The sequence below is a fragment of the Embiotoca jacksoni genome, unplaced genomic scaffold (genome assembly GCF_022577435.1).
Source record: "Embiotoca jacksoni isolate LCO1_2020_lvr unplaced genomic scaffold, fEmbJac1.0.p SCAF_73, whole genome shotgun sequence".
NCBI lineage: Eukaryota > Metazoa > Chordata > Actinopteri > Embiotocidae > Embiotoca > Embiotoca jacksoni.
The window spans coordinates 1,066,231-1,081,539 of NW_027185429.1; the positions used below are offsets into that span (position 1 = coordinate 1,066,231).

At 44.4% G+C, this 15,309-nt stretch overlaps 1 protein-coding gene across 3 annotated transcripts; it reads left to right on the top strand.

The window, feature by feature from the left end:
* The first annotated feature begins 3,959 nt into the window (after positions 1 to 3,959).
* Positions 3,960 to 6,934, top strand: atf3 (activating transcription factor 3). 3 transcript variants are annotated; one of them, XM_069177507.1, is made up of 5 exons: positions 3,960 to 4,163; positions 4,482 to 4,641; positions 5,613 to 5,871; positions 5,974 to 6,081; positions 6,410 to 6,934. In XM_069177507.1, exons 3-5 carry the CDS (start codon positions 5,614 to 5,616, stop codon positions 6,701 to 6,703), a joined length of 660 nt encoding a protein of 219 aa, XP_069033608.1. In that variant the 5' UTR covers positions 3,960 to 4,163; positions 4,482 to 4,641; position 5,613; the 3' UTR covers positions 6,704 to 6,934. The 3 variants fall into 3 exon arrangements, with proteins under 3 accessions (XP_069033608.1, XP_069033609.1, XP_069033610.1); XM_069177508.1 differs by having other exon boundaries at positions 3,960 to 4,138; XM_069177509.1 differs by lacking the exons at positions 3,960 to 4,163; positions 4,482 to 4,641 and adding an exon at positions 4,773 to 4,810.
* Positions 6,935 to 15,309: the final 8,375 nt, after the last annotated feature.

Here is a 15,309-nt window from a genome sequence, read left to right on the forward strand (position 1 = left end):
TTATATCCAGTCTGTAGTTTTATATTCAGTCTGTAGTTTAATATCCAGTCTGTAGTTTTATATTCAGTCTGTAGTTTAATATCCAGTCTGTAGTTTTATATCCAGTCTGTAGTTTTATATCCAGTCTGTAGTTTTATATCCAGTCTGTAGTTTTATATCCAGTCTGTTTTTATTCAGTGTATGGTTCTTGGATGTAGCTAGAATTGGAAAACTGGGCTGCCATCCTACACCAGGAAAGAACAGAAAATATTTAATTCTGGAAACAAGCAACTACCACAATAAAATCAGTTTGAGACTCCGCCCCCATTCAAAACACAATAAAACACCAATAAAGAAGGTTGATACATATCTTTATCTCCTCATAAAATAACTTTTATGGTTTTTCTGGTTCTTTTCACTTTCTCTTCTACTGAGAGATGATTCTCAGGATGAGAAACTCCCAACTCAGTTCTCTCACACTGAAACCTGACGGACCAGAACACGCTCTGAGACCAGGAAGTGAAATGAAAACTGAGAACAGGTTGAAAGTGTGGGTCGACTCCTGTGGAGTCCTGTGGTCACGTGACTCACAGCGCTGATATAAAACCATAAAAGATGAGTGATTGGTGAGGGTGAACAGTCGAAGTCACTGTTATGATCAGGTTTCATCTTCTCATTTACATTATAAAGTAAACAAAACTTGTTTTGTTATTGTTGTTTTTTAATGTTGGAGGAGTTTGGTCGTTTACAGTAGTGTGTGTGTGTGTGTGTGTGTGTGTGTGTGTGTGTGTGTGTGTGTGTGTGTGTGTGTGTGTGTGTGTGAGAACACGTTGGCATGAAACCCTCCAAACATAAAAATAGAGAATGTAATATTTAGCTGGCGGATTAGCGCTCCAATCATCTGGTATTAATAGTGGACGGAGTCAGCAGCTCCAATCTGGATCACCGACTGACCTCATAAACCTTTCAGCACCCGCCGGCCTGCTTGGAGTGTGAGTGTGTGTGTGTGTGTGAGTGTGTGTGTGTGTGAGTGTGTGAGTGTGTGTGTGTGTGTGTGTGTGTGTGTGTGTGTGTGTGTGTGTGTGTGTGTGTGTGTGTGTGAGTGTGTGTGTGTGTGTGTGTGTGTGTGTGTGAGTGTGTGAGTGTGTGAGTGTGTGTGTGTGTGTGTGTGTGTGTGTGTGTGTGAGTGTGTGTGTGTGTGAGTGTGTGAGTGTGTGTGTGTGTGTGTGTGTGTGTGTGTGTGTGTGTGTGTGTGTGTGTGTGTGAGTGTGTGTGTGTGTGTGAGTGTGTGTGTGTGTGTGTGAGTGTGTGTGTGTGTGTGTGTGAGTGTGTGTGAGTGTGTGAGTGTGTGAGTGTGTGTGTGTGTGTGTGTGTGTGTGTGTGTGTTTTCTTGATTGTCTGGTGTTCCAAAAATAGAAACACAACTACCAGCTGTACTTCGACTTTCAGACGTCATCTCTTAAAAGATTCTTCGGCTCAAACTGAACGTGAATGAAACCCAACAACAGATTGAGGAAATGATCGTCAGCTCGGACGTCCTGCAGCGTTCACAGCCGAGAGAACGTAGAAACGACCCGATTCAGCAAAGTTCAAGACTGTTATAGGTGTGGTTGTGAGCGACTGAGTTCTTGTGCTACTTTCAGCCCCGTTTTAACCTTGTTTCTGCTGTTGCCTGGTTGTTTTGTTTGCATCATCTTCAGCCGTCCTCATAAAAGAGGTTTCCACCCTGGAAGGCCTCGTTGGACGGTCAAAGTCTCTGGAAACCACAACCGCCCTCTGACGCTGGGTTAAACAGGACCGGCTCTGTTTTCTGTCTCATTGTTGTGATGTCAGATGTTCATATTAAAGTTTCAAATAATGAGTTAAACGTTTGTAAAAGAAATTCCTGAGAGAAAACAGCTTCAGCAAGTTTTGTTCAAAGATATTTAAAGCTAACAGCCTGTCACACTACAGTCCAGCACGCTTCCTCTCATTCAGAAGAACAAGTATCTCAAAGATTTTTATACCCAGCTTGTGACTGAAAGAGTAAATTTCCACTGTTCAGTGAGTTTCAAATATTTTAAGATATTCACCAAACTGTTGTGTTTGTTGGTTTCCACGTTCAGCTGGATTTGAGAGAAGCTGTCGTTTCCAATCAAAAAAGATGAAATTCTTTTTCTACAACGTAGAAGTCGGAGTTACGTGACCTTTATCAGACTTCCTGAAAGCTGGCCAATCAGAGGAAAGCTGTGTTCTGGGGAAACGGGTCCTCAAAGAGACTGAAACAGCTGGTTTCAGACAGAAGATGATCTGAAGGGAATAAATACAGATGACTTTAAATTGAATTATCGACAGCAGGAAAGAAAGAAGAGTTTCACCTCCTCGTCTTCCACCACAGAGTCGACGGCTCTGAGCTGAGACATACTTCACATCTGTGCTGAAATACTTTCCAGAGGTGGACACAGCGCTCTGCTGGAAGGCAGCAGCTTCAACAGCAGCTGATTGGACTCAAACAAGCGAAACTAAAAGCCATTAAACATGAAATGAATCTGAGATATTTCAGTCATGTTTTGGTTTCCATTCACAGATTTAACCAGCAGCCAGTCAGAAGAGGTCTGTTGGTGTTTGAACTCACGGCACACGTTTCCAACTCTCACCAGAACTCCTGCCGATCAGCTGATTGTGTGTTTGCGATGTATCGTCATCATCTGGGTTGATTATTAACGTTTATGCTTCTTCCAGCAGGGCGGTGCCACCGTGACCTGCAGCTGCACCACAAACACCTGAACCTGCACACTTCCCTGGAAACACGACACGGCCTCAAGGAAACCTCAGAGGTGGAAGTTTCTACGACAACGTGTTTCCTGTTGTACAATTCATTTCCAGGAACCCTGTGAATCCTCAGGATGCTGACACGTAACATTTCAACAGCTCCATTTGAATATTTCACAATTTTTTAAACTCCTGCAGCCACGTTGTTTCTGAGAAAGAAGAGCGGTGGTGAAAATGAAAGCTCAAATTCTGAGTTGTAGGCAGAAGAAACTGGAAGTTTCTCGATGACATCGGTGAGCTGGAAGTGACAGGAAATGAGTTCGGAGGAAGGAAAAGCAAGAAAGAGGTGAAGAAAGACGAGGAGGAGGCGACACTGACGACACACTTCACGCTCAGATCGGCTCACGTCAGCATCTGAAGTGGGATTGTGAGTTTTCATTTGTCAAACAATGGAGGAAGTCATTTAAGTTTCTATTATAATATCATAACTGCAAAGTTATCGAAGCAACGTGTCATCTGTTCGAGCAATTAATGTTCACTTCTGTCACTACAGTTCCTCTTGTTCAGGGAAACCAGGAAGTAAAGTCTCTAAGAACTACGACTGTCCTCAGATCAGTTCAGCGCACACGAACAAACATGGAGTACTTCCTCCAGCAGTTCTTTGAACTCTACTGAAAAGTTCCTCCTCCATTAATGGTTCCTGATGCAGGCAGAAGTTCCTCACAGAGGTGGAAGTTCGACTCATGGAGGGAGACAGATGAGAACGGATAGTGACCTTGACCTTTGACCTTTGACCCCCAAAGTCTTCTTTGAAGTTCATCTTTGAGTTAAATTGAACATTTGTAACAAATTTGAAGAGATTCCCTCCGGACGTTCCTGAAACATCGGTTTTCAAGCATTGACCAATCGGATGGTTTGAGTTTTATAGCTCCTTCCTGCTGAGATATTAATAACTATAAACCAGCGTGTGGCTTCATTCAGCCTGAACAGAATATTTCACTCCTTCAGGAGGAATGTGAAGAATTAAATGGACGTCAGTGTGACAACAGGAGAGGAGGCGGAGCCACGATGAACACCTCTCTGTCAGATTTTTAATGTTCCTACATTTAGAGTTCAAACGAGGAAGTTTGAGAGTGAGGCGACGAGGAAGGACAGAAGAAAAGGAGGGAAGAAGGACAGATGAATTAAGGAGGACTGAGGGAGGAGGAGGAGGAGGAGGAGGAGGAGGAGGAGGAGGAGGAAAGAAAAACTTGATGGAAGGTGGGAAAAGAAGAGAGAAGAGTGAGGAAGAAGAAATAGAAAACAGGGAGGAGGACACAGGGAGTGGACAGACGAAGAAAGAGTGACAGATGGAAAGTCAAGAGGAGAAGAGAGGAGAAGACGAGGGAGCAGGAGAAGAAGAGAGAGTGTAAGAGGAAGAGGAGGATTAAAAAGTGAGGAAGAGGAAAATACTGTAGGAAGAGGGGGGAGAGGGAGGAAGAGGGGAGATGAGGGGGTTGGAGGGCAGATGAGGGGGGAGGAGGGGAGATGAGGGGGGAGGAGGGCAGATGAGGGGGGAGGAGGGGAGATGAGGGGGGAGGAGGGCAGATGAGGGGGGAGGAGGGGAAGCCTCTCCTGTTATGGCAGAGCAGCTCGGGGTTGCTAGATTGCATCATCGCAGGATCAGCCTTCTATAAATAGGATGACGTCACCTCTCCGCTCTCCCTCCACCCTTCCCCTCCTTCCCTCCTCCCTCCTCCCTCCGTCTCTAGTAGGATTCCTGGTTGCGTCACTAAGCCCCGCCCCCTCCAGAGTCTTTATAAAAGCGGGTGATGCAACGCAGCGGCCCGAAGCGCAATTTACAGCGACAGGAAGCAGCTGGAGGAGCAGACCGGAGAGGAGCTTCATCTGACCCGCTCACAGCTTTACCAGGTAGGCCGGGGTGGGGGGTGTGGGGGTGTGGGGGGGACGGTGACCCGGTGAGAGGCTCCGTGTCCCGGTGGGTCCGGGAGCTCCGTGTCCCGGGACACTTCCCTCAAACTTCAACAGGACTCTGCGTGTGAAGCTCCGTTCAGTTCTAACAGCCTATAAAAATAAAGAAGTAATGATTACTGATTTATTCTTATTATTTGAAACACTCTGAAGTGATTTGTCCTCTGAGATCTCTGATTCAGATCCGATCTTTTATAAGATCTTATTCATTTTCTCAGGAAGTCAGTTTGTGTTTTATTAATTTATTAGTTCGTCAATGTGAAAGTTATTTTGTTGTTTTCTGACATTTTTAATTTAATGCCAAAGATTTCAAAGTCAATGATAAACAACTGTATTTATTTTGAATGGTTAACTGAAGACATCAAAATGGAAATATGTTCAATGTAAAGTGGAATTTTATTTTATATGATCAAGTTGTGAATTAACTTCAATACAAACTACAGCAGCAGTGATTTCTGCATCATATCCAGTATATGAGTTATAGAAATGTGTTTGTTTTGGTTTCAATCTCACTCCGCTGATATAAACATGCTAATCATCTTATCAAGCTGTCAATCATAAGGCTGCATCTGTCCTCCACTTTAAAGAAGCTGTGGAAAGTTTTTCTGGTATTTTCCCAAAAGGAAAACGTGTTCTCCTCTAAAGTGATCGTTTCTCCTCCTTCCTCTCACTTCATAGAAATCTGGACATTTAAACAAACTCGTCCATTTTGTACATGATTTATGTCACTCAGCAAAATATCGATCACTTTCCCGTTGAAATAAGTTGTGTGGTTATTGATGTGTTTATGGAGAGCTGATTAGAATCTGTCCTGATATGACTTCACATTTGAAGCCGGTGTCTTGGTCTCATGTTCCTCAGCTTTGTGTTCCTGGTTCTTTGTGATGACCTGTAACGGGTTGTGTTTCCAGAATGATGCTGCAGCACTCGGGTCCCACGCTGGCGGACATCAGCTGCTCCGCCCTCGTCCCCTGCTTGTCTCCGCCCGGCTCGCTCACCCTGGACGACTTCACCGGCTTCAGTCCGATCGTGAAGGAGGAGCTCCGGCTGGTCATCCAGACCAAGCGGCTGTCCAACGGGCTCAGCGCCGACATGAGCTCCGACGGCGCCAGCTCCAGCTCGGACCGGGCCTGGGAGCGGCCGGCCTGCGGGGGCGGGGTCAAGAGAGAGGTGAGGAGGTGGGGGGCGATGACATCACAACATGGTGTCACCTGTGTTTGTGGACAGTGTGAAGCTGTTCTCCAGATGTTCTGAGTGTTCTGTGCTCCTCAGCAGACGGTGGAGGAGCACGACAGGAGGAGGAGGAGAAGGGAGAGGAACAAAGTTGCTGCTGCCAAGTGCCGCAACAAGAAGAAGGAGAAGACCGATTCTCTGCAGAAGGTAGACGTCAACTCTGAACCCGACACAAGAACTGCTTTTATTTTGAAAGGATGACTCACAGCAGGAAGTCGCTTTGTGTTTTTATCCTTTTGAACATTTACATTAGTGCAGCATAACAACTAAACTCCCCTCCTCCTCCTCCCTCCTCCTCCTCCTCTTCCCTCCTCCTCCCTCCTTCTCCTCCCTCTCTCCCCCTCCTCCTCCTCCTCCCTTCTCCTTCTCCTTCTCCTTCTCCTTCTCCCTCCTCCCTCCTCCTCCTCTTCCCTCCTCCTCCCTCCCTCTCCTCCTCCTCCCTCCCTCTCCTCCCTCCTCCCTCCTCCCTCTGCAGGAGTCTGAGAAACTGGAGACGGTGAACGCCGAGCTGAAAGCTCAGATTGAGGATCTGAAGCATCAGAAGCAGCAGCTGGTCTACATGCTCAACCTGCACCGGCCGACCTGCATCGTCCGGGCTCAGAACGGCCAGACGCCCGAGGACGAGAGGAAGCTCTTCATCCAGCACATCAAGGAGAGCAGCTTACAGCTGCACAGCCTCACCTCCTCCTCCTCCTCCTCCTCCACCGTGGCGCCGCTCGACGGAGGACTTCTGAGCCTCGATCACATCCAGTGTTCCGTCCTCCTATGAGACACCATGAAACTTTTCCTCAACGTAGCACAGACTGGTGGAGCTGCAGGCGGAGGAGGCAGAGCTGCGGGTGGAGGTGCTTCAAACAACTCCTCCCTCCTTCAAACCGCAGCTGCTGATTGGACAAGAAGTGACAGACATGAGCACCTTCACACATTGTTTTTATTTTCAGAAACGTTACAAACAGTCAGGACGGATTCTGAAGCACTAAAGAACTAAACGTTGTCATTTCTTGATATTTGAGGGTTTGATTTTCATCCCAAAGTGATTTTAAATGCTCGCGATGGAAGACGTGTTGAAGCTCCACATCAGAGACAGTCTGAAGCAGCAGATCTGTGGAGGAGTTGCTGTGAACGTCCGTTCTGTCTCCTTCCTCCAACAGGAAGTCGTGAAGCACCTCGGCTTGTATCGGAAAAAAGACGAGTAAAACTTACAATATAATCACGTGCTGACGATACGTTACTTTTTATTACAAATTTAAAATTTGCTGGCGAGAAAACGAGTTCCAAAAACTTATTTCACTACTTGTGTCTTTATTTCTCACTGCGGTTCCTCTTAAAGTTCAGTCAGCTGGTTGTTTTAGTCTTCGGTGACAATGAAGCTACACGAGTATTATTATTATTATAATTATTATTATTATTATTATTATTGTTATTGTTATTATTATCTTTATTCTATTGTTTTCTACCTGTCTGTGCATTAACTCTGCTGCTGGATGGAAACACCTGATGCCTCCTTTTGGTCTTTACAGAGCAAAACAACTAAAGATTGTTATTTTCTAAAAATGCTATTTATTGATAAGATGTTTGGATGTTGTGTTCAGCTCGTGATGAGAAGAAGCTTCAGCTTCCTGCTGCTCCTTCTGCAACATGAACATAGAAATGCTCTTCTGTTCTCTGGCATCCAACGTTTCACTGAAATCCTCCTGAAGGGAAGCAAACAGGAAATAAGACCCAAGACGCCCCCAACCCTCCTCTTCCTCACTCATAACCCTCCTCTTCCTCACTCATAACCCTCCTCTTCCTCACTCATGACCCTCCTCTTCATCACTTATAACCCTCCTCTTCCTCACTCATAACCCTCCTCTTCATCACTTATAACCCTCCTCTTCCTCACTCATAACCCTCCTCTTCATCACTTATAACCCTCCTCTTCCTCACTCATAACCCTCCTCTTCCTCACTCATAACCCTCCTCTTCCTCACTCATAACCCTCCTCTTCATCACTCATAACCCTCCTCTTCCTCACTCATGACCCTCCTCTTCATCACTCATAACCCTCCTCTTCCTCACTCATAACCCTCCTCTTCCTCACTCATGACCCTCCTCTTCATCACTCATAACCCTCCTCTTCCTCACTCATAACCCTCCTCTTCCTCACTCATAACCCTCCTCTTCATCACTCATAACCCTCCTCTTCATCACTCATAACCCTCCTCTTCCTCACTCATAACCCTCCTCTTCATCACTCATAACCCTCCTCTTCCTCACTCATGACCCTCCTCTTCATCACTCATAACCCTCCTCTTCCTCACTCATAACCCTCCTCTTCCTCACTCATAACCCTCCTCTTCATCACTCATAACCCTCCTCTTCATCACTCATAACCCTCCTCTTCATCACTCATAACCCTCCTCTTCATCACTCATAACCCTCCTCTTCCTCACTCATTACGATCCATCAAGTATTTAACTAAGTGTATCTTTACATTTTAGACTCTTACAGAAATCCACCGCAGGAATAATTCATATTTATGATTTCCATCAGCACATTATTAGTTTATTAGTTCATGTTGAGGACGGAAGTTTTATTTTTCAGAGAAGAAAGTTGATGATGAGAATGTTTGAGAGTCACACGGTTGAACGGACGCAGGCGTCTGTGGTCATTGTGGTGTTGTTGTTGTTGTTTGTTTGTTGTCCCGTTGCTAGTCATGACTAAATGAGCACCGAGTCGACTCCTATCTCTTCTATTGTGCCTATTTCTACTATCAGAGGCTGTTTTTATGTTTCTGTAGCTGCTTGACTGTTGGAGCTCTGCAGCCGAAAGAAGGAAACTGTCAGGGAGAACTGAACTGCTGACCACCATGTGGACTTCTACACACACACACACACACACACACACACACACACACACACACACACACACACTCACACACACACACACACACATACACACATACACACACACACACACACACACACACACACTCACACACACACACACACACATACACACATACACACATACACACACACACACACACACACACACACACACACACACACACACACACACACACACACACACACACACACACACACACACACACACACACACACACATACACACATACACACACACACACACACACACTGACACATATACATACACACATATACACACACATACACACTCACACACACACACACTGACACATATACACACACACACACTGATACATATACATACACACACACTCACACACACACACACACACACACACACACACACACACACACACACTCACACATACACACACACATATACACACACACACACACACACACACACACACTGATACATATACATACACACACACATACAGACACATATATACAGATATATACAGATATGGATCTGACAGCTGTCAACTTTTCTTTTTGATACTTTGGTAATTAAAACTATGTGTTTCAAATAAAACCGGTTGTCGTGTTTGGAAACGTCCTGCTGACCTCTGAGTCAAAAGAAAAATAATAAAAATGATAGTTAGTGCAAAAATAAAGCTGGAGACATGAAATCATTCATGTAATAATCTTAAATTAAGACATGAAGAATTCTGCAATGATATCCTAAGTTTTTACACATATTAAAGAAATATATATATATATATATATATATATATGTGTATAAACAAATGTATAAAAGCCATGTACGACAGCACTGACTATTATAAATGAATATTCATTGAGAAGGATGAACTGTTGTCCTTGAAGCACGTTGTGTTTGTTGACATGTAAAAACATAGTAAACAAGCAGCTGATGAGACCAACAGCAGACGTGGATCTGAACTGAAGTTATGAACTTCTTATAACTTTTACTTCTCATGACGGCTGTCATCCAAATTAATCACTGATTTCTGTTTTCTTTAAACTGCTTTTTAAAGTTCAGTTGATTCAAACGGAAGCAGAAGTTGGAAGTTTCAACACAGAACACTTCGTTCTGCTTCAAGGTCAAAGGTCAGCAACTTTACTCACTCTGGTTACACATTACACACACACACATTACACACACACATTACACACACACACACACCACACACATTACACACACACACACACACACACACACACACACACACACACACACACACACACACACACACACACACACACATTACATACACAGACACACACACACACACACACACACACACACACACAGACACACACACATTACATACACACACATTACATACACACACACACACACACACACACACACACACACACACACACACACACACAGACACACACACACACATACACACACACAGACACACACACACACACACACACACACACACACACACACACACACACACACACACAGACACACACACACACATTACACACACACACACACACACACACACACACACACACACACACACACACACACACACACACACACACATTACATACACACACACAGACACACACACATTACATACACAGACACACACACACACACACACACACACACACAGACACACACACATTACATACACACACATTACATACACACACACACACACACACACACACACACACACACACACACACACAGACACACACACACACATACACACACACACTCACACACACTGACACATATACACACACTGATACATACACATACACACACACACACACACACACACATACACACACACAGACACACACACACACACACACACACACACACAGACACACACACACACACACACAGACACACACACATTACATACACACACACAGACACACACACACACACACACACACACACACACACACACACACACACACACACACACACACACACACACACACACAGACACACACACACACACACACAGACACACACACATTACATACACACACACAGACACACACACACACACACACACACCACACACACACACACAGACACACACACATTACACACACACAGACACACACACACACACACACACACACACACACACACACACACACACACACACACACACACACAGGGGGGGTCATTCTCTTGATTTTGAGGGAAACTGATGAAACTCAGTCACAAGTGGAAGCAACACAACTGATGAAATATCAGTCATAATCAGCTTCCTGTGTGGGAGGTCAAAGGTCACAGCTGATCACACAAACACCTCCAGGTACGAAAGGTCAAATAAAGAACCAATAAACTGAAGAAGATATTATTCCATGATTTCATGAAATGAGTGAAAACTTTGTGGAGAAGTTTCATCTGTTGAGGACAATAAAAGCAATGTGATGATTTTAAATTAAAATAAAAAAACCTTTATGATTTATTATCGTACGTGAAGAGGAGCCGAAGAGGAAGACGAAGACTGGACACATCAACAGGCTGTTTATACTCTGAATGCTGATCTGATCATTCACAATGATTCCAGGTGGAATGAAAGATGTTGATGTCATCAGGTGAATAAAAAGAAAACACAACCGTGATGGAAGGAGGCAGCTCCACATGTCAGCACCAGTGTGTGTGTGTGTGTGTGTGTGTGTGTGTATGTATCAGTGTGTGTGTGTGTGTGTATGTATCAGTGTGTGTGTGTGTGTGTGTGTGTGTGTGTGTGTGTGTGTGTATGTGTGTGTGTATGTGTATGTATCAGTGTGTGTATATGTGTCAGTGTGTGTGAGTGTGTGTGTGTGTGTGTATGTGTGCGAGAGTGTGTGTGTGTGTGTGTGTGTGTGTGTGTGTGTGTGTGTGTGTGTGTGTGTATATGTATCAGTGTGTGTGTGTGTGTGTGTGTGTGTGTGTGTGTGTGTGTGTGTGTCCAGAAGGTCGACACCTTCAGCTGGTTCTCTGGTCTGGTGTGTGTTTCACTTTTTAAATGGATTGTGTTTAAATGTGTAAAATGTTTGAAAGTTTTTTTTCTGTATTTTAAAATGTTTGAACTCTTTTTCTTTATTTTAAAATGTTTGAACTCTTTTTATTTATTTTAAAATGTTTGAACTCTTTTTATTTATTTTAAAATGTTTGAACTCTTTTTATTTATTTTAAAATGTTTGAATGTTTCTCCCTCATGTTCATATTCTGTTTGTTTACTGTGACTCCAACTTAGATTTTATTTGCGGCTCCAATTTTTTTGTTTTTAGTTTTTAACTGTGATGAACTTATAATGCCTATAAAAAGTATTCACTCCCTCGGATGTTTCACCCTTTTGTTGCTTTTATACATGAAATGATGGTCAATATAAATTGGCTTTTTTGACAAAAATGTCAAAGTGAAAACAGATTTTTACAAACTAATGTCAATTAATTAAAAATATATAGTGTGAAATAAGTGTTTGCATAAATATTCACCCCCTTTAAAGTGACTGACCTAATAGGTCCAGCGAGTTGATGCCAGCAGTGTCACATCAGTGAAATGGAGATCACCTGAGTGCAGCTGATGTGTGTCCAGTGATTGTAGTATAAAAACACCTGTCTGGGAGGTCCAGTCTCTGGTTCATCAGTATTCATGCTGCAACTGCAACATGAAGACAAAAGAACACTTGAAGCAACTCAGAGAAAAGATCATTGAAAAGTATAAGTTGGGAGATGGCTACAAAAAGATTTCCAACTCACTGGACAGCCCACAGAGTTCAGTTAAATCCATCATTAAGACATGGAAGGAGTATGGCTTTTGTTTAAATCTACCTAGAGCTGCCGTCCTCACAAACTGAGTGACCGGGCGAGAAGAAGACTGGTGAGAGAGAACACCAAGACACCTACAACCACTCTGGAGGAGGTGAAAGCTTCAGTGGCTCAGATGGGACAGACTGTACATACAACAACTGTTGCCCCGGGTTCTTCACCAGTCAAAGCTGTATGGTGGTGGTGGTGATGATGGTGATGATGGTGGTTATGGTGGTGGTGATGATGATGGTGGTGATGATGATGATAATGGTGATGATGGTGGTGGTGATGATGGTGATGATGGTGGTGGTGATGATGATGATGATGATGGTGGTTATGGTGGTGGTGGTGATGATGATGATGATAATGGTGATGATGGTGATGGTGGTGATGATGGTGGTTGTGGTGGTGGTGGTGATGATGGTGGTGATGATGATGATAATGGTGATGATGGTGGTGGTGATGATGGTGATGATGGTGGTGGTGATGATGATGATGATGATGGTGATAATGGTGATGATGATGGTGATGGTGGTGATGGTGGTGATGATGATGATGATAATGATGGTGATGATGGTGGTGGTGGTGGTGGTGATGATGGTGGTGATGATGATGATAATAGTGGTGATGGTGATGGTGGTGGTGATGGTGGTGGTGATGATGGTGGTGATGATGGTGATGATGGTGGTGATGGTGGTGTTGACGATGCTGGTGATGGTGGTGGTGATGGCGTTGATGGTGGTGGTGATGATGGTGATGATGATGGTGATGATGGTGGTGATGGTGGTGGTGACGATGCTGGTGATGGTGGTGATGGTGGTGATGATGATGATGATGATGATGATGATGATAATGGTGATGATGTTGATGGTGGTGATGATGGTGGTTGTGGTGGTGGTGGTGGTGATGGTGGTGGTGACGATGCTGGTGATGGTGGTGGTGATGATGGTGGTGATGATGATGATAATGGTGGTGATGGTGATGATGGTGGTGATGGTGGTGGTGATGATGGTGGTGATGATGGTGATGATGGTGGTGATGGTGGTGGTGACGATGCTGGTGATGGTGGTGGTGATGATGATGATAATGGTGGTGATGGTGATGATGATGGTGATGGTGGTGATGGTGGTGATGATGATGATAATGGTGGTGATGGTGATGATGGTGGTGATGATGGTGGTGATGATGGTGGTGATGATGGTGGTGATGGTGGTGATGGTGGTGGTGACGATGCTGGTGATGGTGGTGGTGATGATGGTGATGGTGATGGTGATATTGATGATAATGGTGGTGATAGTGATGATGGTGATGGTGATGATGGTGGTGGTGGTGGTGATGATGATGATAATGGTGGTGATGGTGATGATGGTGGTGATGGTGATGGTGGTGGTGATGGTGGTGGTGATGATGCTGGTGATGGTGGTGATGATGATGGTGATGATGATGATGGTGATATTGATGATAATGGTGGTGATAGTGATGATGATGGTGGTGATGGTGATGATGGTGGTGATGATGGTGGTGATGGTGGTGATGGTGATGGTGGTGGTGATGGTGGTGGTGATGATGCTGGTGATGGTGGTGGTGATGATGATGGTGATATTGATGATAATGGTGGTGATGGTGATGATGATGGTGATAATGGTGGTGATGATGATGGTGATGATGGTGGTGATGGTGATGATGGTGGTGATGGTGGTGATGGTGGTGGTGATGATGGAAATGATGATGGTGGTGATATTGATGATAATGGTGGTGATGGTGATGATGGTGGTGGTGATGATGGTGGTGGTGGTGATGATGGTGATGGTTGATGATGATGGTGATATTGATGATAATGGTGGTGATGATGATGGTGATGATGGTGGTGATGGTGATGATGGTGGTGGTGATGGTGGTGATGGTGATGATGGTGGTGGTGATGGTGATGATGATGGTGGTGATGATGGTGTTGGTGGTGATGATGGTGATGGTGATGATGATGGTGATATTGATGATAATGGTGGTGATGGTGATGATGATGGTGATGATGGTGGTGATGATAGTGATGGTGATGATGATGATGATGGTGGTGATGATGGTGATGATGATGGTGATGATGGTGATGATGATGGTGGTGATGATGGTGATGATGATGGTGGTGATGATGGTGATGATGGTGATGGTGATGATGATGGTGATATTGATGATAATGGTGGTGATGGTGATGATGATGGTGATGGTGATGGTGATGATAGTGGTGGTGATGATGGTAATGATGATGGTGGTGATATTGATGATATGGTGGTGATGGTGATGATGGTGGTGATGATGGTGATGGTGATGATGGTGGTGGTGGTGATGATGGTGATGGTTGATGATGATGGTGATATTGATGATAATGGTGGTGATGATGATGGTGATGATGGTGGTGATGGTGATGATGGTGGTGGTGATGGTGATGGTGATGATGGTGGTGGTGATGATGGTGATGATGATGATGGTGGTGATGATGGTGTTGGTGGTGATGATGGTGATGGTGATGATGATGGTGATATTGATGATAATGGTGGTGATGGTGGTGGTGATGGTGATGGTGATGATGGTGGTGATGATGGTGATGATGATGGTGGTGATGATGGTGTTGGTGGTGATGATGGTGATGGTGATGATGATGGAGATATGAGATTATGGTGGTGATGATGGT

Coding starts and splice junctions, on each gene's coding strand:
- atf3 (XM_069177507.1), top strand. CDS start 5,614: ATGATGCTGCAGCACTCGGGTCCCACGCTGGCGGACATCAGCTGCTCC. Junction 5,872..5,973: donor GGGGCGGGGTCAAGAGAGAG/GTGAGGAGGTGG, acceptor TGTGCTCCTCAG/CAGACGGTGGAGGAGCACGA. Junction 6,082..6,409: donor AGACCGATTCTCTGCAGAAG/GTAGACGTCAAC, acceptor CTCCCTCTGCAG/GAGTCTGAGAAACTGGAGAC.